The sequence below is a fragment of the Coccinella septempunctata genome, chromosome 8 (assembly GCF_907165205.1).
Source record: "Coccinella septempunctata chromosome 8, icCocSept1.1, whole genome shotgun sequence".
In the NCBI taxonomy this organism is placed as follows: domain Eukaryota; kingdom Metazoa; phylum Arthropoda; class Insecta; order Coleoptera; family Coccinellidae; genus Coccinella; species Coccinella septempunctata.
In genome coordinates, this window is record NC_058196.1 from 19,984,002 (window position 1) to 20,011,345 (window position 27,344).

Consider the following 27,344-nt stretch of genomic DNA (forward strand, 5'->3'; position numbering starts at 1 on the left):
TTCTCTCAAAAGTGACCTGATGCCATTGAACTCTATGGGAACAGGAATGGCTTCGTAGGTAGCAAAATTCGTCGGAAATTGTGACCGAGAGAGAGGGAAGATGTAGAGCAACCTTTCTCTCTCTAGCGTGTTTTTGTTTACACTATTATAACCTAAATTTAAATGTCATTTTCGTAGATAAATTTTAAATTACATTGTTGAATGTCTTTTTGTCAGTATTTTAGTAAAAATCATGGTGAAAAATTGTTTAGAAGCCAGATACTTCCGATTTACATTCCTAAGAAACTCGAAAAATGTCTATATATCAAGTCAAGTTAGCTGTTGAACAGAATTTCTTGTGCTTTTTCAAAGCTTAAATATAGTTTTTTGGTGAGTGTTTTTTAAGTTTATGTGTTTCCCAGAGTGACAAAAGTGGTTTTTGCAGTAACAAAAAACATTTTGAATAAGAAGAATTTCATAACAACAATGGTCCAGTATTGTGTTGGAAACGGATGCCATAATGCAGGGGACATAAATATAATATAATATTTTTTCTGTGAAGTGTTGGTATCACATAAACCAATCCATCCTGAACAGTTTTACAGAAGTGAGAATCCACAAAAGGAGAGAAGCAGTAAATAATTAGGAATTATGCCTTATGATTTTCATTTTTTTAGGTTCCCTCTCCGAAAACCAAAGCTACAGGAAGGAAAAATTGGTATCCGTAGAAATACATTTGCAGAAAAAAATTTGCAGTCCCCCACAGGAAACATTTCTTGGCAGTTTGTCAAGGAATTAGAAAAAGTTCAAATGGAGGAAGGTCTAAGGTTGGCTAATTCCCTCTCATCTCAGCATATGAATTATAAAAATAGAATTATGAATGTCAGATTAGCTACTCAAACAATGAGTAATGGGGTAGCAGATGCTATGGAATTTCTTGATAACAAATGTAAGAACTTACAATTCGAAGATAGTGCCGCTACCGTTGAATTCATTAGAAAAATTGATAGAGTGTTTGACATTCTCAATTCTAGAAATCTGTTCCGGAGAGGGTTTAAAGCCCCAATTAGATCTTCTTCCCTGAGGTATGTTGAGAAAATTTTCAGTGAAACTATAGAATATTTAAAATCATTGGAAATTGATGAACATTCTTTTTCACTATAGAAAGACATTCGCTTTATGGATTTATTTCGACCATGAAGAGTGCACTAGGGCTAGTGTAGAATGTTCCATCAATCAAAATTAATGAATGATGAACTTCATGGGGATCCTCTACTATTCGTCAGAAAATGACTAAATTAATTTTATTTAATAATTGTTAAGCAAATGTAACATTTTTGTCCCAATTATGTTAAATAAAAATATTTCAGCAATTTTGTTCTTTACTTTTTGATATGATTCCTTTTATATATTGAACTATTTGGAATATTTAAAATCTCTTGCACTGACACCAGAGACGACTGTCTCTGCTCCAGAGACAACTGTCTCTGCTCCAGAGACAACTCTGTCTTTGCTGACACTGCTTTTCATATGATTCCAAAGCTTTATCCGAGGCTTTTCAGAAGATCATTTCCTATATTCTTGCCTCAAGATTATTAATTAATATTTATATTCAAATTACTCTGAAGCTTCTATTTTATTAATTCATCAAGGCTGCAAGGGTGATTATTAAAAATTTCGTTCCCGAAATTCAGGAAATTATGATTCATCATAAATCACTAAAAAAAGTGCAAAATTTTTAGAAATTTCGATTAGAATGACAAACTAATGATTAATTATTTTTAGTACGAACCGACTCGTTGAAAGATTTGAACAATTTGGGAAATAGAGAAAGAAGTGAATTTTTCCAATCAGTATCAAACCTTCAAATATTTTCAGTTCGTTCATTCTTTCATTCCCGCACATTGAAATGTTTACGTTGCTAATAGCAACGGCGTGCGAGAGAGAAAGGTTGCTCTACATCTTCCCTTTCACTCTTCCTCATTTTGCCTGTATCGCGATGCCATTCCAGTCCCCATAGAGTTCAATGCCTGATGCATCTAATCCGATAAACTTGGTACTGAACCACTCATTGTCCAGCCATATGTTTATGTTTTGTTTCGTTTTTGCGATACCGGAGTCACCTTCCACAGTCCCGTAGTTGAATATCAATGATATTTTGTCGAATTTCTAGAAGTTGTATCTCAGCCATCTTGGATATTTTATAAAGACAATTTTTGGTTGAACGACTTATTTTTTATTATTGACCTTCTGTCAAAAAAAAAAGGCTCACCTTTGAAAACAGCCTGTATAGGAATGGCTGATCTTATACTCAAACTCAAGTGCGTTTTTAAGGCTGAGTGACCACTGAAAGCGTTTCTGCTTGGCTACACGCTCTAGAGCTTCTATGAGAGGCAAGGCGCTGCAAATCCTTCGTAACGTTACCAATTGAAATGCATAAGACTCTAAGGTTAAGTTTTATAGGGGTATTCATTATAACTCAATTCAATCAGTTCGTCGTCTCGGATATTATTTTATTCGTCAAATAGAAAAAATCAATCATCATTACTCCATGGCAATCCCAAAAAAGTGAAGCAAGAACCTTACCAGCAAGTTTTTGGACACTAAACTTCTTAAGTCTTGGAAAACCAGAGTGTCGCCATTCCATCGATTGTTGCTTCGTTTCTGGATTGTAGAAACGTACCCAAGTCTCATACATAGTAACAATTCGGAAATTGGTCTACATGATTTTCAAATCGAGCACAGATCGAACGCGATGCTTCTACCCTTGCACGCTTTTGGTCAACATTCAAACATTTGGGGATCCATTTTGCAGCAATTTTCCTCATACCAAATTGACGTGAACTAATGATGAACGCGTTCGTATGAAATATTCAAAATTTACCTCTCTTGAAGCTTGTAGTCCAATTTTCCACGGTCGCATCAAAGGACATTGATCACCAAGGGTATTAAGCATATCTTCGTAAATCTGTTTAACTCTTAACCCTTTTAAATACAGGTACTTCATGATGGCTCGATACTCCAATTTTTCATCTTCTTTCCTTTAATTTGTTGCGTAACTCTGGTTTACTTTTTTGATCTCAAACGTCACACTGACACTGTTATTGTTCGTTGCTACGGTAACGCAATATTTTTTTTATGCATGGAACTGGTCTAGACCGAGGGGTAAACCGCTGGGGATGTCTGGTGTACAAGATTGGGGATGTCCCGGGATGTCTTGGGGATGTCCGGGAAAATCCGGGGATGTTCCGTGATGTCTTGGGGATGTCCGGGGATGTCTAGGGATATCATGGGATGTCCGAGGATGTCTTGGGGATGTCCGGGGATGTCTTAAGGATGTCAGGGGATGTCTTAGGGTTGTCCGGTGATGTCTTTGAATATCTGAATTGTATTTATGGGCATATCTACTGAGATATCGTATAAAAATTATTCAATTCAAGTTGTATAATAGCAGAGTGATGCATATTATTGGATATATAGGACTCAATAACCAAAATTCAATGATTTTTATGTGAAAAAACTTTACACAAAAATCGATATGAATCCATCAATCAATTGCTCAATCTTTGTGATCGTCAAATAGTAAATATGTAGCGTTAAAACGCTATTCTAACTGCAATTTTGAATTATGAAATCAAGAATCTAGGATTTTCCTCAGTATTCTCAGTAACAAAAAGTAATTTTTGAAACAGATAGTGAGGGTTGCCATTTCAAAAAACTCTAACTACCATTCAACCTTTGCAGAGGGTATATAGCAAACTCCTCAACTGAACATGAAATAGTTGCGTGATTTAAAAAGAAGGTTTCGTAGATTTCAAAAAATTCACAACTTTTTTGTCGTGGGAGTCCAGGGTTTCCATTATTCTTGTTTGTCCGAAAAAAAACTAGGAGAAGTGCCTCCTCCTGTTTTGCTCAAACTCTTCCACTTTCCGAGATATCCTCACTGGATATCGAAGTATATTCGAGAGAAAAATAAAAATGGGAAGGAAGTATCATATTTCTAGTGAAAAGTTGTTCCAGAAAATCTTTATTTCTTTCGGATATATCTGAGAATAGGATAGTTGTAATATACTACATTTTCGACTTTGACAAAATATAGAAATTTAGTCACATCTAAAAAACTGATTGTTGTACCAGAAAAAGATTTCCCTCTTACAAGTTTTCACAATAATTCTTTTTCATTCGGCATGAATTTTCGAGAAACGGCCAAAATTAAACAATATGGGACATACCAACATCAACTTGCAAATGATCAAAATATCAAGAACAATCATCATTTTCTAATTCTATTCGTAGCTATATGACTGCCAAGATATCTGCGTTTTAAATTTCAATAAACTGAACTGAGTTTGGCAAATTGTCCCTCACTCTTCATACTCAACAACTGTATATAATAAATCATCCCCACTCACGGATAATATAATCAAGTAGATAGCAAGTTTATGTCGAAAGAAATTTTTAGTTCTCCATACTAAGTTTTTTTTGAGATGTAATAATGTGTGAAAAAGACCCAAGAAGTTCGAGAAATTCCAAGGATGTCTTAGGAAATCCGGGGATGTCTCGGCTTAGTAAATTTGGGGATGTCTGGGGATGTCTTAGGATGTCCCTTCACTATGGGGAAGTCTGGTGTACAGATTTTGCTCAGCGGTTTACCCCTCGGTCTAGACTAATTAGATATCAATACATCCTCGTATAAACTCCTCTTAATCGTGACCATCAAAAAATATACATGAATTAAAAGCAAGTTTTCACAGAAACCTAGATACGACAACAATGAAAACATCAATGTTAACGCTTACCAATTTGACGGTGTTTCCTGCCTTCTTCAAGGCGTCTACGGCAACAGCATGCGGGACGTCCACGACGGGGACATCATTGACAGACAGTATGGAGTCGTTCACCATCAGCCTGCCGTCAGCAGATGCTGCGCCGCCTGGTATCAGCTTCGTGATGTAGATGGCAGTATCGTCACCGATGTGGGGGTTGTCGGTGCCGCCGGCGATGCTGAAGCCGAGGCCTGAGGTGCCTCGCTCGAGGACAATCTCCTCATAATCCCACTCGTCATCTCCGTTCACCTGCAACAAACGGCTGTTTGTGAATTTTCTTTAATTACAAATCTGCGGATGAGGAGGGGTTAATCGACTGTCATGTAACACGCAGATGAAGTGTTTTGGATCTGTTCAATATGCCGATAATTAAACGATGTTTTTCATATAAGCCGGAGAGATTTGTGACCTCCTCTGAGCCCCCTATTACGTTTTAACTTTTCTTTAGCATGGATCTATTTTTCCAATTTTTGAATAATGAATTGTTAATTTATTTTTATGTGGGTACATGGCACACTTCAGTGTGACCGCATATCTTCACAAATTTTCATGTACAGGGTGGGCAAAATAGGTGATTCCTAACTACAACTTTTTAACCCAACCAGATAGAGGAAAATGAATATGCCATTCATGTCGTCTTTTTTAGAGAAACTAATAATTCCATCAACTGCATTCCTCTATCCTCTTCTGTTTTTGAGTTATAGTTGTGTTTTTTCTTATGAAAACAGTAGTTTGAAATTACTTCGAAAGAATCTCCATTTTTGTACCGTTTCAGAAATATTTAATACATCGCCCCCAGTCTTTCTAAGTCATTCTGAACAACTTTTTTCATAAGAAAAAACACATCTTCATGTTATAGCTCAGCAAATATACATGTTGGAAAAATCATAGTACGCCACTGGATTGCTAGCAAAAAAGTGTCTGTATAATGTTTTCATTTCAACATCCTAGCACAAACAGAAACGGAGATGATGACCAAAGTTGAAATTTAAATTTTGGCCTATATAACTCGAAAACAAAATAAGATGGAGGAAAATGCAGTTGATGGCATTATTAGTTTCTCGAAAAAAGACGATCGTTCTGTGCCGTGCACTTTTCTCTAGCTCGTTGGGTTGAAAAAGTTATATTCAGGCATCACCAATTTTGCCCACCCTGTACAGGGTGTTCCATCTTAGACGTAGTAGAGACCCCGTATATTTCTTATCTCATAGTGATTGGAAAAATTTCCCGAAACACGTCGAACGGTTTTGTTTGGGGGATATCTTTGGACGTATATTTGAAGCTTTAACGAGCGACCTCCTATGTAGGGGCGCGACAACCCCTCAAAATTGAATAGATGATTAAATGAATGAATAATTAACTGATTTCATTGGATTTCTAATAAAGCAAAAACTTTTCACTGAAAAAGACCTGTCAACTTGAGAGAACTAGTTTTCGAGTTTTTTTTATTGAAAGATTAATTAGAGACACATACAGGGTGTCCTCAAAACTAGTGAATCAAACGTCAAATTACGATAGAGTAGATCAAAAACTATCGAATGACACCAGCATTAGTTGAGCGAAAATGTACCGTTTCTGAAAAAACCCAACCTAAAGTTGCAAAATTTCCAACTATTTTTTCAATCACGAGGCCAATTTGTGATTAAGGATAGCGTTTTTCCCCCATATTATCACCCCTATAGTGGAGGTTTATTCTGAGTAATAAAATCATTTGGAAAAAACAATTGTTTTAATTAAGATTTATTTAGGTTATCGATAAACTACTTGAAATATTTTCAATTAGGGGAGATACAACAATAATCTTGGTTCAATATAATTTAAAATCGATATCCTTTTTCGCAAACTGGACCTGTGATTAAGAAAAATAGTTAAAAAATCGGCAACTTTAGGTATTTTAATGAAATTCTGGGTATTTTGGAACGGTACATCTTCGTTAAACTAATGTTGGTGTCATTCGATAATATTTGGTATAGGTACTCTATCGTGGTGTGACGTTTGATTCACTAGTTTTGGGACAGCCTGTATATAATATATTCTGAATCATAAAAAAATATGGGACTGGACCCAATAAACACACACGTGTATTATACGTTTATATGTGGTGGAGGAGTTCGATTGAAGGTTACTCGTTGAATTTTGTAACTGTAAATACGCTTTTGTATATTTAGGAACCTTAATTCAACCGTACGTTGATTTTACATACAATGAAAGTTTATGATTCAGCTAGTTACTGAATCCACTGACATGAAACGTTTGTACGTCACTGAAGAGGCGTACTGACAAAAATTCTTGACTACAACACTGCATACCACATAAAAAAGTGTCTGTAGAATGTTGTATTTGTTTTCCGATATTACTGAAACATTACGAAATAGAGGCACCAATAATTCAAAGAGCCGAAAAATGAGTTTTTACTTATAACCTGGAAATGAGAGAAGATAAGAGGGTTGTGGTTTTAGCCATTATCCATATTTTGAAAATCAATGTCGGGAACGTATATTCCGTTCACATTTATTTTAGCAGTCGGTTAGCCATGAAATAATTTTTTCAAGTTTTTGTAACTAGAACGGAGTAAGGTTGGCAGTCATGAAATGTCGTTAATGTCATAACGCCGTTGCCTCAACTTATATCAATTTTTATTACGGAAATGCCGAAAGTAATTGAAAAATGAGACAGGGTTTCGGGAAGTGCTATTTAGAATTCAGGTCCGCTCATTCAAATAGTTACCCTGATATTCTAAAATCTACAATACGTCAGACGGTAGCGAACATATTCAATGTAAGAGAATTTATATAATGTTTCATCTGAATCTAAACGACTTATATTTCAGCTGAATATTTCCACAATCAAAAATATTGTGAATGAAGAGGATGACAAAGAATTTTCTTCTATTGGGAGACCAAAAAAAGTGGTGGCATTTGAGAATTTTATGTTTGAGTAAATCAATTAATTATTTATTATTATTTAATTACTTAAAACCACAGGATTTTCGATTAATGTCATCGTAAAATAAGTTCCCGAAAAAAGATTTTTCTATTTTTCATTTGACTTGTCCTATACATTGTAAATGTCTTAAGGTACCAATAAATACCTAATTATTATTATCATATCAATGTAGTAACAAGATGAACAGCCACAAATACGCGCCAGTTTTCCTGTTAATTGTTAATTCATGTGAAATTTTTGTTTAAGAGTGAAGTTCCTCTTGCTTTGAAACTTCCTTCAATCATTTTGAGTTCTACTGACGCGACGCAGGATGATTTTTGTTGAAAAATTTAACATTCTTGTAATTATCCGTTAATTCCTTTGAGAGATAACCATTCCCTACCACTGCATCATATGCATTTCATCTTCGGGTTGTTTTTTTTTTAATTCGAAAACTGATGTAAGATAACCAACATTAACTCTCCTCAAGCTACTGCATATATTTTATGTGCCAATAATTCAATTTTCTTCCATAACAAAAATAAATATTTTTAAAAACAGATCTCTTGTATTTTCCATGCAAATACCTAGTTTTGGTATCAATCAGTTCGCATAAACGTCAATTATGTCACAAATTTTCGATATCGATTGAAATTTATTTTGGAAGGATTCTGCATTTCTTCACTCCCAATCTCTGAAACAAATCGTTGATTTCATTTTTAATTGATTTTGTTTCAGAGATTGGGAGTGAAAACCCTAAAAAGTTTATGAAGAGATACAAATTTTCGACTTCAAATTTTCCGAAGTGATTCGATATTGTGATAAAATACGTAATTACTGAGACTTTTACGTGCAACGGACAACATAGCACTGATTCAAAACCAAAAAATGTTTCGACAAGCGGCATAACCTCACATTTTTGTGCTATACATCGTGGAATGTGTCAAATTTCCATAGCCAACCGAGTGCTGAAATAAAAATGAATGGAGTATAGTTACAAAAACTTTCGTGGTCAACCGAGTGCTTTTACAAAGTGAATAGGCACTTCGATTTTGGTAATTTGATGCAAGTGAGGATTTACATCTTTGCTGGCCGAGCATTTTTCGTTCGACACTGCCGACCCCATCGGTCCGTCACGTCTCTGTATTCAGCATCCCTTTCGAAACAAGAATGCACACCAACATATCTGTATGTCGATGTCAGAAAGAAGAACGCTGACGTTTACCGACTATACCGCTCAAGACAGCAATTTCGAATTGACTGTCTAGTGAATAAGCACGTTACAGAAGTGAGCTCCTGCAGTTGCAAGAGCCGTCAGCTCCTAAGTTTCAGTTCCACGTGATTATCCCTAATAGCGCCGTTTCTCATACGTCTCGACGTCGCATACCCTTCCCGCCCGGCAGCATCTCGAACGTCTTCAACAGCCGACTACGCTAATAATGCATCCCCATCGTAATAAACGCCCGGGCACGGTGAGAAATCGACGAAAAAATTTCATTAACCTTTCGGAGATGTTCCCCGAAAGAACAATAAAAGAACATCTGCGCCGCAATAGAAATGAACTTTACAACTGCTACTCCGCCGTGTATGTTTCATATCAAGCCGCCCGCTAACGCTGGCGCCCCGTCGACCCCCTTATGTCATTACATCTTCAGCTTTATGCGGAAATTTCGTCGGAATTAATTCTCGGCTGCAATTTCACCTTCTGACTATTAAACCATACGGCGCTGAATGGGGCAGGGCGGTAATTCACGTTTTTTTTTACGTCTCGAGGACTGTATCGCTGTCGTACGGAAGGAATTGCCAGAGGATTAGTGCAGAAGCGAGGGCAGCAAGAACTCGGTCGGGCGTAAATTCTTACGTCAGAATGGTATTTACGTCGGAGAATGAAATTTTTTGCGAGTTGGGTCATTCAGTTTACCTCGTCATTTGCACTGCTACAAAATTGAAGTGGATATTAGAAAGAAAACTCTATGCTGTATGCTATACACGGTGTCCCACGCTGGGTTGCCTATTATTAGACGTTCACTGAAAATGGATCATATGACTATTCTGAGAGTTTCTGATCTATCTGACTAAAATATTTCAATGTTGCGACGTTGCCGCTTATACGAAGAAAAACTACAATCTTCGTTATTTAAAATGCGACTCCCTATTCATTATCAATTTTTTAGCTTTTCTATTTCATCTGAGTATTTTTGTCTAGTACTTCCCTGTCCCTATTCCTGATACTTTCGGAGATATTAGCAGTTTTCCACAAAAATTACCAAAAACCAATTAAATAGGCATCAAAAAGACATTGATGAGATTGTGACGAGGCAGATTTGCTCCGCCACAAAAAGGAAATTTCTTCACCGATACTTGCATAATAAGACCTGACAACCGTAATATTTTTGAAGAAAACCGTTATATCATCATAGGGGGGCTTTACCGATTGATATTTTGACATTTTTTTCCACCGACCAGTCTCATATTTGTAGCGGACACCGTATATGTCTTTTGTTCTCAGAATTCATATATTTTAGAATCCTTTCCGATCAACCGTACTTTTTGGACTCGAAAAAGATCTTTCAACTTGTTCCTTTCTTCCTTCTCTTCAGTTGTTTCCGTCTCTTTCCGAGCCAGCTGATTGACAATTTCAGTATATCCAATGGGGAAATGAGTTACCAAAAGTGGGGACCGTTTTCTGCGGAGACTGCGGAGAGGGGTACTTCTTCGACGCCCGGCGCTGAAGGTCAAGAGCGAATTAGTTGAGTTAGAATTACGACAAGTTTGAAAGTTTAGGGCAAGTCACTTGTAGCATTATTATCAATACGAAGTGCATACCTGATCGGATATATTCGCTATTTTCCGCTTTCTTTAGTCCATTGGACTGGCTTGAAATACCTAACTACCGTTTAAACTTGATCTAGTGATCGTAGGCTGCGTAGAGTGCCAGCTTCCGCGACCGTTCGACCGCCGTTGGGTCCCAGGAGGGCTTGGGGTTCCTACCGTATTTTTGGTGCTCATTTTGTTAATATATTGCCGACTTACGACCGATTAAGTTACAGGTTGACAGCTTCTTCCGACCTGCTGTCTGACTGGCTGCCATTTTGAGGGTCACAGAGAGAAAGAGAGAGAGAGAGAGAGCTGCAATTGGACTGGGACCAGCCATCGTACCGATTTCTGCCGACAAAGGGAGTGACTTGCCAGGATTTCAAAAGTTAACCGTATTTACCGTCTATTTCCACCGTACTATACATTGTAAATGTCTTAAGGTACCAATAAATACCTAATTATTATTATTATATCAATGTATTGAGATGAACGGCCACAAATATGCGCCTGTTAACCTGTTAATTGTTTATTCATGTGAAATTTTTCTTCAAAGGTGAAGTTCATCTTGACTTGAAACTTCCTTTAATTGTTTTTACTTATATTGATGCAAGATGATTTTTGTTGAAGAATTTAACATTCTTGTAATTATCTGTTAATTCCTTCGGGAGATGCCCACTCCCAACCACTGCATCATATGCATTTCATCTTCGGGCTAATATTTCTGAAATCTACAACTTATGTAACGTATTCAAACTTTAGCCGAAGAAAATAACGAACAATAACTTTCCTCAAGCTAAGGCATATTATGATATTATACTGATCTCTTGTATTTTCCATGCAAATAACTGGATATGGTATGCCTTCAATCAGTTTGTATAAACTTAAACAATTATGTTCGTCATATATTTTCCGAAGAGATTCGACATTCTGATAAAATAAGTAATAACTTTTACGTAAAACGGGCAACATAGCGTTGATTCGAAACCCAAAAATGTTTTGACAAGCGTCATAATCTCACATTTTCGTACTATACAGAGTGAAATGTGTCGAATTCCCATGGCCAACCGAGTGCTAAATTAAAAGTGAATGGAGTATAGATAATATCCTATTCACTTACTCTTTTTATGTGTGTTCCTATGTTTGGAATTATCTTGTGGTTTTTCTGTGTAACTCTCAATAGTAGCTTGTTTTAGCTTATATAGCTTTTAACTTATTTAACTCAAGATAATTCATAGCTCCTCAATCGAAAGTAACCTTGAATCGCTCTTTCAGAGCCTCGAGGAAGGTTTTAAATAAACCGAAACGTCGACATTGTATTAACTTGATTGCCTTTTTTTCTGGCCGTATCCCATCAATTTAATTCTCCATTTCAAATATAAACAGAAAGCAGTAAAAATATCCCTCATAAAAAAGACATTTAAAATTTTAGGGAAATGAAATTTTGGGAATAGATCACTGAGATCTGAGGATGAGGTTGGTCTAGAAAAAACTTGTTTTCTGATATAATGTTAATGTGATAAAATTCGTCTGTTCACTCGATAAAAAAACAGCAAAAAGATCATTTTTTAAAATGGAGTCCCGTGGTATGAACTATTCTTAAGGAAATGAAAATCGCAGTAGAATTTCAGCCATTTTCTTGAAATTATGTATATCGAATAAAACAGACAACAAACAATCATCAACGCATCTCTTGCAATTTTTCAATAAAATATAGATTACCTGAGAATGACATTCTCATTATTAGCTCGGAGCAGACATCTATTAATTTTTCCGAGGTGAGAAACAACGAGAATCCAATTCTCCCATTATGATTCTTCCAATCAAGTTTAGAATTTCAATTTCGCCCCCAACATCATCTCCGACCTACCGAAACCGGGGGATAATTGGAAAAATCGAATTGATGAGATAGACATACGCGCCGCAATAGATTGGATAACTTCCGAGAATGAAAACGACGACAAGGAAACTGCCATATTTCCAATTAAGCAAAATAATCCCGCCGTCCGTTCGCGACGCCGACGCTCCCGAGGGAGACGGCGGCGACCGACGGACGTTTTTCCATTGTTTCGTTCTTAACCTGTCATATTAGTGATTTTCGGATGGGACGAAAAGTTTTCCGGTCCGGATAATACCGGGATTACGTCTCATTTGCTGAGACGTCGGTTTTGTCTTTGAAATGGCAGGGAATCCTTTTTGTGCCGGAGGATACACGGATAGATTGAAAATTGCCGGAAGAAATGTATATTCGGTTATTTCATCGAAATGAGTCTCCGCGATGTTAGACTGGCAGTTTGACTAAGAACTGAGACCTGAGAACTAAGGAATAAATGATGGGTTTATGCAGTGTGATGAATCCGATTTTTTTTTTTGAGAAAATTGGGATTCATTTTAGTGCATTCCTTTCATTTCACATTTCCACCTTTAAAAATATTTAATTCTCAAATCTTCAATGCATTCATTCCGATAAGCAGAGTAAATGTAGAAAACCGTTAATCTGTGTTTATCTTGTTTTTCTTGCATGTCGTTGAAGATTTTGACGTTTTTCTGATGTTGATATGCCATAATCCTGAGCTGACGACGTTTTTTACTCTTGTCGCATTCTGGAATTTTCAGATTTTCAACGTGTGGGGGTTTTGCCTATAAAAGCATATTTTCCCCCGCGACGGTCTCTTTTCTCTGCGATTTTTCTTTGATTACCTGTGTTTACAACGGGCCGTCCCACAAATTTAGAGTAAATTTTGTTTTGCGGGGGTTACTGCTCTTGGAAATTAATTTTCGTTTTTCGTTTTCCGCGAGTACCTTGAAATAAAGGAGGTAGGTCCCCGTCTTTACCGTTCAGTTTCTTCATTAGACCTACACCGGTTACTTCTTTGACACTGCTGTACTGTATCGCTTTCTGTTATCTTTTGCCGTAATTCACCCTGTTCCGCAAGTCTGACTTTTCCTTCGCTATCAGTCATGGTGCGTAAGCCCTTGGGGTAGTGAAGAGGAAGTCCCGTCAACCCCCCTGTTTTCGTTCCTGCGTCATAAGAGTTGAAATAGAAATCTCTTCTTTTCTATCAGTCATGGTGCGTAAGCCCTTGGGGTAGAGAATAAGAGATACCGCTCGTCGTTTGCGAAATCCCGTAATTGCGCTCAAAACAGACCTTTTCTTCGCTATCAGTCATGGAGCGTAGCCCTTAGGGTAGTGAATAAAAGTCTCGAGTAGATCCGCCCTGGTTGTGTTTCTTTCGTTTCTGGAGAAATATAATTAATTACATCCCTATACCGTATAGCAAGTAATTTCACTTCGCGAGGTCATCCTTAGTATCCATTTCGTTAGTTCTGGTTGGCGCATTTTATTGAACAACCTTTGATATTTCACTGTACCCGGTATAAACTTTATTAAGTGCTCGTGATCGGATCGAATTTCCAGAATGTATTTCATACCTACACATATTTCCGTTGTTTATATAATCAGTTTCCGAAGGTGTGCATAAACTGTTACACAATTTAATTTTGACTACTTTGCTATCGCTACCACCCTAGATAACAGCGAACTCAGTTTCCGACTAGCAGCTACTCTGGTAGGTTTGCTATTCTTCCTAGTGAAAAGAAGAGCTGGCGCTCGAGATAAGTTTCTCCGAGGAAACCACGTTACAGCAGCCTGTCTAAAAACTTCGACTTGAAAGTAGTTGGGCAGCTGACGATGCTATGTCGGGATTTCCTCAAGCGTTGTGAAGACTAGTGGATTTTGAAGATAAGATGGTAGGAAGAAAAAAAGTTCCATATGATTTATGCACTTTCAGCGGTGAGGAAAGCAAGTTTTCAAAGATGTAAAAAAAATTGTCTGGTGTATGGAATAGATTCTTTTCCTCAGAAGAAAAATAGGCAACAAGATCCTCAACAGGTCAATTTTTGTTTCAATTTTACCACATTTTTATACATTTGTGAAGGATTTTTGTTGCACCCTGTGCCATTCCCATCAATCCTCTAAGTTTTACGAATAGGGAAAGTGGGTCATGTGGTAATTTTTTGGCAAGGTTTTTGTATAATTTTCACAGGCGTGCATAAATTTTCAAGAAAAAAATTTTTTTTTTCAAATTTGTTAATTCAAAAAGGTTTTCATTATGTGCTTTTTTTCATGGCTCATTTACTTTGAGACGATGGTACCTGATGAAATATGTCACAGTTTCGTTCATGCACAACTTTCAACGCCTACGAACCTTTTAATGGGGAAAAAATGGAGTGACATTGGAAATTTATTTCGGCATTGAAGTACCACCCGGAAAATCATTGTGCATAACATGATAAGTTAAATTAAATGTTCAAAATGACCAACATCGCTTGAGGTTGAAACTTGTGTATGAACAAAACTGTAATGGTCGACTTTCATTCGGTGACAAATTTCATCAGGTACCATCGTCTCAAAGTAAATGAGTCATGACACATACTGAAAACCTCTTTGAAGTAACTAATTTCTCAAAAAAAAAATTTTCTTCTTGAAAATTTCTGCACGCCTGTGAAGAAGATATTGTACTATATTGTTTATTCACACATGCATACATAGGTAAGTATAGAAATATAAATATTTGTCGTCTAGACCACACGACCTGTCAAAAAAAAAAGTTGAATATAATTAATAATACGAGTTCACACCAACACACATACACAAACAAATCAAGATAGGATATATAGTTAATTCCCTGTTGTGTTCTCTTTATTCTCGATACAAAGACCTTGCTAAAAAAGTACCACATGACCCACTTTCTCTAGTCAAAAAACTTAGAGGGTTGATGGGGATGGCACAGGGTGTTACAAAAATTTGGTAGAAGTGAAACAAAAATTTACCTATTTCAGGATTTTCTTGCCAAATATTTTTCTTGTGAGAAAATGAATTTGTTCCAAAATTTTGACGCGCACCCTATATGATATACTAAAAATAACATTTTCTTGTGGTTTTTCAATAGCCTGTATCTTTTAAACCGAGCCGATTCGGAAAAAATGTTTGAAGATTTTCTAACAATTTCCGTACAACTCTAACTGACCCCGACTAAAGTTACTATCGAGCAGAGTTGGTGGCATAGAGGTTCCTCTGAAAAACGTCATTTTTAACAACTACTGAAAATCTTCAATACCAAAAATCTTTCCTACTCTCCTTTTTCATTTTTTCCAACTGTCTTGGAACCTCAGAAAACCGACAAGTTTCCCATCCCCGATTCTTCCCGAATCGAATTTCTCCAACTTCTCTCCGAAAAACTCCAGCAACATTTCGTTTTTGCCCTGTCCGTCGCAATCTCTTCACTTGTTCCGCTGCGACCGGCATTTGAATCGCGATTACGCCACGGGGGTCACAATGAAACGGAAAATCCACCGGCTCTATGCCTTTGAACAGTTCGAACATCTCGAGGTATCTATTTTTAACTGGGATGCTCATCGACGTGAATCCTGACGACCCTGCCCAGTCGAATCACGGCCAAAAATGTGATCAGGGTCAGGCGTCCGCGGATCCATACGACTTACGAGCCCACATCGCTGCCTATTGACTGGATGCATATTTCGCAGGAGTTTAATGAACCGTGAACGCGAGATCTCGTATTTGGTATTCGCTCAGGGCCCCTCACGAATCCAACGAGCGTGTAGAATTCCAATCTGGCTCTGAAGAATATTGATGGAGATGATTCTCTCTTCATTTTCTATGGTATTCGTCTTCAATCAACCGTATAATACTGTAACCATTATTAGGGATGTGCGGTACAGTTCAATATTCCGAAATACCTGTATTTTGCTCGACGATATTCGTAATTTGATATCGATCTTTCGTTTGCCGGTAGGGGACAAGGTATCGTGAGATTTGATGTTTGTGTTGGCCAAGCACTTTTCGATTTTTGAAAGAATTTTGTTGTGCTGAATTGTGCTAGCTTTGTGCTACTTGGTGCCGTGGAGATTTTTTTCAATTACTCACGGTTCTGAAGATATTCCACGAAATGTATGGAATGGGCCAGCCCAGCACCTTCCGAATAAATGGTTTTTATGACTGAAATAGATTGTGGAATACATATACTGAGTCGTGCCGTTTGAAATTTACTCTTATTTCCCAGAAAATATGAAATGAATTAAAAAGTTAGCCCACCATTTGAATGAAACTTTGGGAACTTCTTCTGCCAATAAGAAAGGCACAAGTCAGCACAAATGTAGCACAACTTTATAAAAAATTTCAACAAAAAAACATGTTATTGATGGGCTAACTTTTTTGCGAAATCTTTATTTTTCGTGAAATTAGTAAAATTTTCGTGAAAATTTCAACGTCACGAGTTAGTACTCATGTAGCACAATTATTTCCATATGTTTTCGTGAAGAAAAAACGAAAGTGCTGGGTTAACTTTTCTTTCAGTTTGGCGTTTTCTTCGGAAATTCGATGAAAATTCGAAGAAATATTTACACAAATGTGTCACAAATTACTCCAGTTATTTTCAGGAACGAAAAACAAGAATGCTGGGCTAATTTTTTTCTTCATAAGAGGAAATTCGGGTCACAACTCAGTACATGTATAGCACAATCTATTATAGCCATAAAAATCCATATTGTGGAATATCTTGAGAACCGTATAAAATTGAAAAAAAGGTCAACCGCACAAAGTAGCACAAACCTAGCACAATTTTTTTTCCAAATCGAAGAGTGCACACATTGAGTTTTGACCAGTATCTTATCGTTATCCGTGTACCAAGCTGGGCAAAATATATAACTCATAAATATTGAATAAAGAAATATAAAATATGTAACTTTTAGTTAATTTTCATCTTATACATAAATTAAATTCACCAAAAAAGGGTGAAGAACCCTTGGTCCATGACCACTCGCATAGGCAATATAAATCTGCTATTATTAGAATCAAAATACAGAGTGTTTTCAAAGGTGAGGCTTTTATGCAGAAACTTAGAACTCAAAAAAGAATCATTTCACCAAAAATTGACCATATAAAATATTCAAGATGTCTGAGCTACAATCAAGAGGGAAATTCGAGATTAACTCGAGCGTGTCAGATTAATGTAAGGGGAGATATCTTGGAATACCCCTATCAAAACTTAGTCCTTTAGACAGCCTGTCAGAGTAGTAAAAAAAACGATTATTGATACATACTCGAGCGTGTCAGATTGAGATATATGTGGTTAATTATTATATGTTGCAAAGTATATATTCTCTTAATCTGACAATTTAAGCGTGACGAAATTATGTGGGAGGGCGCCAAACTTGCAAAAACAAAACGTCGCGTATACATTCTCGAGCGTGGTGGCTTTTTTCTTATGTTGAAGCTAATGATTTAAGAACATTAGAGAAAATATAATCAGACATTTCCAGCAAGCCGAAACAATGAAAATTGGCCATAAAGGTAACCTAGGCTTCAAATTGTTTTCGCTCTAATTATAAATGTTGTAGAGCTTAACATTTTCTACAAATTTTAGCCGAAGCAATTTTTTATATGTTTGAAAGTTTTCGAGGTATATGGCTATGAATGAACATCAGACTGGGTTTCTACCTCGGTTTCTACATTGACCTTGGCCTTTATCGCCCTCTAACTCAAAAACGGTTGAGAGTATATAAAATTGCTTCAGACACGAGTTGTATAGAATTTTTTCATCTACCACTTTCATAATGAATTCAAAAACGATTAAGAGTACAGGAAGGGAGATACTCGAAAAAAGTCTTGTTATCATCTTCAAAACTGTCAGATTAAGAATATCCCCTCCTGATTAGCTTCAGATTAATGGATCAACACGACTGCAACACCGAGATCAACCAACTCGGGATCTGACACGTTCGAGAATGTACAAGTAAAGATTTTTCTGCATTGTCAATGGACCAATGTGGCCTTGCGTCACGTCCAAATTTTTACCATTCACAACTCTTCCGTACATCCAGTCCTACAGGGCAAACTGTCAGATTAACATGAATTTATTATCACAGGCCAACACACATTTTGGTGCCTACGATTTTTAACTGTTCCTGAGTAATTTTTGGATGCAGAATGTAAAAAAGTTCTCAGATTTTGTCTATCAGATCTAGTTTTTGAGATTTTTAAAAAAAATTGTGTATATAATTTACGTTATAACTGTTATGATATATAATATCACTATTGACAGTTAAAAAAAAACAGAGACACATGGATTTAAGTATTTATTGCAAAAACTTAATTTACATAATTACATTAGACACTTATCACATAAAAATTTTCTTTTATACGATTTTCTAGAATGGAGTTTACTAGGGCAGTCTCGCTGAAGGCTCCAGCAGTAGTCCGCCATCATGTGGCTATCCCATCGTCCTTGATAACGATCTTCCATAGTTTTAATATCCTGATGGAATCTTTCCCCTGTTCTTCACTACAATCACCTAAGTTTTCTGGAAAACGATCTAGGTGGCTGTGGAGGTAGTGAACTTTTATACTCATGTTACAGCCGAGAATATTAAAATTTGAAAGCATAGTTTCCACTAATTCTACGTAATTCTCTGCTTTATGATTGCCAAGAAAATTTTGTACTACTTGAACAAATGAACTCCAAGCGTTAGATTCAGTCTCGTTCATTGACGTGGTGAATTGTGGATCTTTAACAAGTTGCCTTATTTGAGGACCATCAAATATACCAGCTTTTAGTTTTTCCGTGCTAATGCCAGGAAATTTACGTGACAAATACCCAAAACAATTTCCATCTCGATTTCAAGCCTTCACAAATTGCTTCATTAGGCCTAGCTTGATATGCAAGGGCGGAAGTAAGATTTTTTCTTTTGAAACCAAAGGTTCGTTAATCACGTTTTGTATTCCTTGAATCATGACATCTCTTGAAGGCCAATTTTTGTTAACCCAGTGCTCATTTTTAGCTCTGCTGTCCCAAAGGCACAAAAAACAAGGATATTTTGTATAACCACTCTGCTGTCCAAGGAGGAAGTTAATCATTTTTAAATCAACACAAATTGACCACTGATGTTCTTCGTATTTAATTTTTCTCAAAACTAATGCTATTGTTTCATATTCTTCCTTCATGGTAGACCAATAGGAATTGAGCCATATTTGTTACCGTTATGTAAAAGAACACATTTTGAACTACGTTTTGAACTGTCAATATACCATTTAACCTGTAACGTGTATCTCAGAAACTAGAGCTGATAGAAAAAATCTGGTGGCATTTTTGGAATCAGCACATTAAAAACATCTAAAATCAGATGTTAGATTTCCGGCACCAAATTTTTTTTTAATTTTGTTGGCCTGTGTTATCAGAGACAAATATGGCATTTGCAGTATTTTAATCTGACACGCTCGAGTATGTACATCTGACGATATTTTTTTACATCTTTGTCGAGTAAATTCCGATTTAGCATCGTCACTCCACAACTATTTTATCTAAATCGAACCCTTGATTCACCCCACGATTTCTCAGTGACACTCTCGTCCTTCTTCCCTGAATTCCCGGTTTTGGGATGGCCCGAATTTGCGCCAACGTCGTTGTCTCCTAATTCAGATGTCAACATCCAGACTTAACGTGAGAAAACCGACTCCATTAGTGAGAGGTTAGCGATTCCGAGCAAGGGTTGGGGGTCTGGGGAGACATCGCACAAAACATTCCGCACGAAGAAACGGTCTGAGGAACGTAGACAGACTTGAGGACGTCGCAGTCGTTGGGTTTAATTAGATGTTTGTTTTTGCTTTGTAATATCTTGAAGGGTTTTCGTGTTTACTCGTATGTGGGATGACTGAATGTTTCGGGAAGATAGGACGCCTTGGAATGATATACAAAAGGATCTAATGCATCTTTGTGGGGAAGAGTTGAAAGGAGTTTATACCACGGGACTTTCTCGCCATGCGTATAAGGCATAAATGGGGAAAGACTACCAGGATGTGGGGTGTTGCCAGAACATTTGAACGATAAATAGAAGTTAGGAATATTACAGTAGTCTCCACTTTCGTCAAAAAGGTGGCAGCACTTAAGGAACGTCTTTTTTCAATTTCACCAGGATACGAATTGTAGGCAATGGCAAGACTTTTCGAGATATTTTTTTATGTGGAAATTCATAGAAGAGACAATTTCACCTCGGAAAGTCAATGACACGAATGAATATTTGTTATTTAATGAAAAAATTTTTTTTCGGTTTAACGAATAAAAAAATTTCTAAGTTTCCGAAATGACCAACTGATTGAATTGAATTATAATGAAAACCCTATATAAATCAGTGGTTTCTGACAAGTAAGATAATCATTTTCTCATTTTGAACTGACCACTAAAACGGTGTAGAGCCGTCTCAACGAAAGTTTTGTAGACTGTTAGATGGTATAGAAGCTTATAGTTGTGTATTCTTCAATGGATGCATTATTCACATCTTTTATTGCAGAGGAGATTGAAAGGGCACATAGCAAATTTTCTCGAAATATAAAACCTTTGCTTCTACTGAATTCAAACTGATGACTGGATTCGAAATTGCTATGAGAGCTCCTATCAGCAGAAGCAGGTGACGATGTACACCATTTTACGATCTAATCCGAATATTCGGAGCTGTATAAATCTGACTGAACAACATAGAAATGTACTTATCATTGAACTTCGGATTTATGTTTATTATCTGAGATTCTTAGCAGTAATAAAATACGGGTACATCGTCAAGTAGGTACGAAAGCCTGAACTTAATATTTCTAGTACCGTGTTATACTGTTTCTCTATAGCAGCTCGATAACGAACAAGGAATATTTTATGTGCGATATTTGTGTTCTCGAATAAGTTATGATACTTAGTATTAATATGGAATATATTTAAGATTAAGAATTTGAAAATGATACACAGAATAGAAGGATCAAGTTTAATCTGCCTGATATTGAAATACGTAATCCTTTGGATCTACTCTGTAGGTCGGCAGAACCGAATTATACAGGTTGAGTCTTAGACTCGTACAAATATTTTAACAGTAGGCTCTTGAAGTCAATAGAAAAAAATTTTGCCTTTATCATTTTTTCCTCATCGGTTCGGTTTGAAAGTTACGGGCTGTTGAAAAACCAAAGAAAATGTTATTTTTAGTTCTATCTAACAAACGATTTTATCAATGAAATAATTTCGGAATATAGTTTTTAATTCATTTGATGAATCTTTTTCGAACGTTATCTAATGAATGTTTGAACGTTTTGTAAAAATAAAAGTAATCTTCATATTTTCTCGTATAATGCGCGGTTTTCGAATAATTTGACGTTCAAATATTGAAAAGTATCTGTGAAATTTGAAAAATTTGGGTACTTTGGTTGAATCTGTTCAAAAGATCTACAGTGTAGTGTCACAGATTAAGCTTGTTATTCTGATCTGAAATTAATTTTGTTTTTCCAGGGATGGCACAGCTCCTTATGAAAACTTAAAATGGTTATACATGTCTTTTTATCAGTGCCGAATCCGAAAAAACTCGAAAGAATGGTACAGCTAAAAGATGTTTCTTTTGACCTCAAGAATCTACTGTTAAAATAAACTGCTCCACAAGAGTTAGGAATATCGTATTCAATCGTTTTTAAAAGTATGTAATCTTCGGGAAAATCGCTGTTACATCATAAAACTCAATGACAACTTGAATCGATCCAATAAAAATCAGTATGAGACATTTCGTCAATCTGGTCGTCTTTACTCTGAAGTTTGGTTCTTTGCATATGCTTCATGAATTTTGAAATAAAGTCAGTTTATCAACGGCTTCGATTTGAAACGAGTTTTCTGAAAATGCTAAGACGTAACTTAACAAACGCTGAGGCTAATAGGGCTATCGGAATCCTACAGGGTGGCCTAACTCAGGTTGTTTTAGCGGAAAGGCTCCAAGTCAGTCAAAATGTGATATCTCGACTTTGGAGTAGGTTCAGGGAGACAGGTTCCGTGTTGGAAAGACCAAGGCTTGGTGGGTGATGAAAAACAACACCTGCTCAGGATCGTTTCATCACCGTTTCGGCGAGAAGAAACCGTACATCTACGTGTAGAATGCTATGGATACTCTTCAAAATTCAGATGGGGTCCAAGATTCCATCGAAACCATCAGACGACGTTTGAGAGAGATGAATCTAGGTTCTAGACATCCATTAAGAGGAGTTTCATTAACACGCGACCATAAGCGTCAAAGACTGGAATGGGCAAGGCAACATATCAACTGGAACGATCAATGGCGTAGTGTCCTTTTCACTGATGAATCCAGATATGGACGATTTTCAGATTCTCGAAGAATAAGGGTATGGACAATCCCACGCATACCCCGTAATCGCCGCTATGTCCAAGAAGTCCATCCATTCCGAGGGGATTCCGTTATGGTATGGGCCGGGATATGTTTCAACGGGCGCACAGATCTACAAATTTGTCCTGGGAATATGACCGCATTACACTATAGGGAGCATGTCATTGACAATGTTGTGCCAAATTTTCACGCTGCTATTGGTGTAACTTTTCAATTTTTAGACGATAACGCTAGACCGCACCGTGCAGCCATAGTTGAGAATGAGCGCGAGGAGCTTGGTATTCCACATTTACCAATACCTCCGCACTCACCAGTTTCTAATTGCATAGAACATGCATGGGATATGCATCAAAGAAGATTATATAATCATCAACCTACCCCAGAATCCTAAAATGATCTGAAAATGCTTCTGGAACCAAATTCCTCAAGAAATGTTCAACAACCTCGTGTATAGTATGCAAAGAAGATGTCAAGCTTTTATTGATGCCCGTGGAGCCCATACATTGTATTGATAGTCTTAAAATGCTTGAATTCTCTGGGAATAAAATTTCGTTATTTTACTCGATTTTTCTTAACCACCCTGTATACGCTGCAGAACTACAGGCTAAAATTGATTTGTAACTTGAAATCATATTAATATGAACTTTCATCACAAAAATCTTATTTTAACTATATTTTTTTGCAATTTAAGTCAATATCCCCAACTCATGTGGAGCAGTTTATTTGTCAAAGACACTCTTTATGAAAACGCTCGGACACGTCGATTTTTGATTAAAGGGAGGAACTTCTAAGATCAAATTCAACCCTTATTTTGAATAGGGGAGATGGCATATTTGATACCTCAATTTGAAGTTCTTTCTATACTGAGTTCAGCATATTCAGTTTTTTTTCATTCAATCCATTCATTTTCGAAATATTCATATTTTGATTTTTAACAACATTATGTTCTCCCTTCAAACATGGTGTGTACACTTGCCCAACCTTTTCTTTCACCTCGGAAGCCAATTGGAAAAACAATCCCATAATATAATATTACGGTGGAAAATGAATTGCCGACAATTCAGAACGATCGTTGAGTTGCATAATTTGAATTCTGTTACTCCGATGCCAACAAAAAACGCGGTATCGCGCAATGAATTCCCGAATGCAGAGCCAGGACAACGAGGTGTCGCGATTTATTGTCGGGCGATTAGCTGGAGCAGGTGGAGCCGATCGAAAATTAACCGGGTGTAAGTTTAGAAAAAGCACGCGCTTATTAAACAGTGATTTAGAGCCTTGATTGGATGCTGCTGGTGCACTTCGATTAGGGGACGAGCGTGCTATTTTTGTATATTCGAAGATGCGTCCACGTTACTTCGAGGTTAAAACATATTTTCTAGCGATTCGATACGAGTATACAGGGTGGGGTCTCTGACTCGAACGAACATTCTCACGATAGGTGCCGTTTCTCAAATTATGTTTCATTTTTCTTGTCAATTTCCAACTTCCGAGACCTTAATTTTTGAAAGAAGGATGATGGCCAAAACCGTATCCTTCTATCTTCTTTTGTTTTCAAGTTTTGAGTGAAAATAAAGGGTGGCTTAAATTACAAAACAGTAGTACACCAGTATAATCGCTATATAGGATTATCACTATCACCAAAAATAAATGAGTTATGAAGAAAAAATAAATAATAATCTTGATTTTCAATTCAAGGACTGACAATTTGGACGTGACGCAAGGTCACAGCGGTCCTTTGAAAATGTAAAAAAAATCGTTACTTGTGCATACTCGAACGTGTCACATTTTCATACAGATGGTTAATATCGGTGTTGACCTATTAATCTGACACTAATCAGGGGGAGGTTTCCTTAATCTGACACTTTGAAGATGATAAAAATGTTTTTTTCAATATTCCGTTGCCTGTACCCCTAATCGTTTTTGTATTCATTATGAAAGTTGTAGATAATGAAATTCTACACAACTTTTGTCTGAAGCAATTTTACATACCCTCAACCGTTTTCGAGTTGGAAGGCGATAAGGGCGAGGAGCTTAGCCACACATGCGAAAGGGCAAGGTCAATGTAGAATCCCAGTCTAATCTACATAAGATGTCTAAAAATATGGTGTATGCACTCGTCAATTTTTGAATGGAATGGCATTAGACTAAATCGAAAATAAGAGATTCGTTTCGTGGCGGCGCCACCATGTTCTATCCTTGTTCTATGAAAGAAAATCTAATGATACTCTCTCGCTTTATTTTGTTCTGCGTTTATATCAATCACAGATTACAGTCATCTCTGTGTTCCTGATCCATTAAAAAATCAGCTGTTAACGAATATTTGTGATTAACACTTTTCGTTGTAAAAACGAATCTGCAGATATTTCAACACTATAGAAGGGTTCGAAGGAGTACTTCTGTTTTTCTAATTTTTGTTTGACAAATTGTATTCTTGAGGAAGGCAATTCAATATGATTTCAATAAAACACAGTTGATTGGCGAAATATTCAATATATTCAGTTGACTGAAACGCAATTTTCACTATACTTGTGAAGAATATTCGAAGAACAGACTCGAACAGATTAACATATTTCTGTTTCTTAATACATGCTCACAATTCACATTACGTATTTTCAATACGGTTCCTTTATTGCTTAAATATTGCTGAAGTTGCCATACTGTTAGCTCTATCCATCCCGAATGTTCATCTGATTTGGCTCTGCCTCAATTTCCAACAACAAAGGGTGATAGTTCAACAACACCGAATTTTTAGCTGTAGTTCTTGATTGTCCATACAGAAAACTGAACGACATGTTCAATAAATGAATGTTGTACGACCTTTCTCGAAAGTAATACATTTTCACACACCAATAATGGCTTATAAATACAGCACATTCGCAAGTCGTAGGAATGCATTCAAGTTATTTTCAAATATCAATTGACAACTGTCAATTCCTAAACGGCGCTACCTACAGTGGGAAAAACGAAACTTATCTCTTATTTTCGAAGCGGGAAAAACAAAATCTAATCAGTGCATACACCATGTTTTTAGGCATCTTATCTACACATAGACATAGAGACATGGACTGTGCCTTCCCTTTATATCTATGCATGAAATACGGTCAAAAAAAGTGACAGAGAGAAAAACACGTCGGGAATGCAGTTGTCTTTTTCTAGAATTTTGATTGGTCTACACTCACCTCTATGTGAACAAAAAAGAAAAAGGTAATGTCCCGACGAGCTTTTCTCTCTTTCTAATAAATAGCCAATTTCATCCCAATCCCGAATTTCCCTCTTCGGCTCCCCAACTAGTATAACTGCGGCGATATAAATGTATCTTTTCATCATTCAATAAAGGATACCGCACCCAATAAAAGTGTCTTTTCAGCAAGGTTCACTTACGGCATAAGAGGATATGGATGATTTCCTGCTTTCCGTCCTGACACCCATATGTCCAGAGCACAGATGACGCACAAAAACAGCACAGAAACCCTAATTCTCCCTATGCTCGAAACGAGGTCGAACCCTTACAACGACGTATTTTCCACCGCGAAGACCGGCTAATTCGCGTTTTCGAGCTTCCAGATAGGGGCGAGTGGCCTTTTAGGAATCGCACGCGAGAACAACGACCACGCGCCGCAAAACAACACGGCGGAATCGATCAAAAGTCACTCGCGGCCCACTGTGGCCTTTCGACGTCTGACCCGTTATGATGTTCAAAACCGTTACATATGTATGAGACGGTTTTAGTGATCCCATGATGCGGTATCAGCACCGAACGCAGCCTCGATCCGTCGCTATGTTTACGTTGGTACCTTTAAATAGATTCCGAGGAAAAGGGAAATGATAGAGTAAATAAACACGAGGTATCGAATCGATCTCGTCAGTGTACACGGTTCGTCCAGTGAAGGTAATGGAACTGATAGATTTTATCGGGAGAGATTTCCGAACTATTTGAAGTTGGACGTTGGACATGAAAAGCACTCCGTGTCAAATATTTAGATCTCTATTTCCGTTCATTAAAGTCAACGTGCATATATCATTAGGAGGAAATCAGGTCGGATCAATCTGTGGTTAATTTTTCATGATGCAAAGCCAATTTGACATTACAAAGCACACATAGAGCAGTGGTGCTTGTCAGTCGTGCTGAACATTAACCCAACCAGGACCACAGTAATTCTCTTTACTCGGAAAATAAACCTTCCAGCTATGAAATTCATCTCGTTGAGTTGAGATATAGTAGAATGGTAGTCGGAAGTAAAATATCTGGAAATATCCTTGGACAGTAGGCTTCTGTGGAATAAGCATATTGAAAATACTTCTAGTAGTGCGATAACAGCCTTGAGGGCGTGCAGAAATCTATCCGGTAAGACTTGGGGCTGTAACCCTAAAATATTAAGATGGATGTAGGTTATGAGTCATGATTGTAAGACCAAGGATGTCAGCGGGCACGGAGTACAAGAGTAGACATGATGCTGTTGCCAAGATTCTTCACCAAGAATTGGTGAAAAAGGTTCCTTATTACAATTGCCATCGGGATGCTGTATTGGAAAATGAACATCACAAGCTCTACTGGGATCGCACGGTTCTCACAGACCGAAA

The 27,344-nt window shown here is 37.0% G+C and overlaps 1 protein-coding gene across 8 annotated transcripts in view; it reads right to left on the reverse strand.

Moving 5' to 3' along the window:
- Positions 1–27,344, reverse strand: part of LOC123319500 (disks large 1 tumor suppressor protein) — a 693,102-nt gene that overhangs the window by 164,521 nt on the left and 501,237 nt on the right. For all 8 annotated transcript variants that reach the window (XM_044906517.1, XM_044906515.1, XM_044906516.1 and 5 more), the window contains one exon: positions 4,779–5,054. In XM_044906517.1, the coding sequence (XP_044762452.1) occupies positions 4,779–5,054 (276 nt within the window). The remainder of the gene's footprint in view (positions 1–4,778; positions 5,055–27,344) is intronic.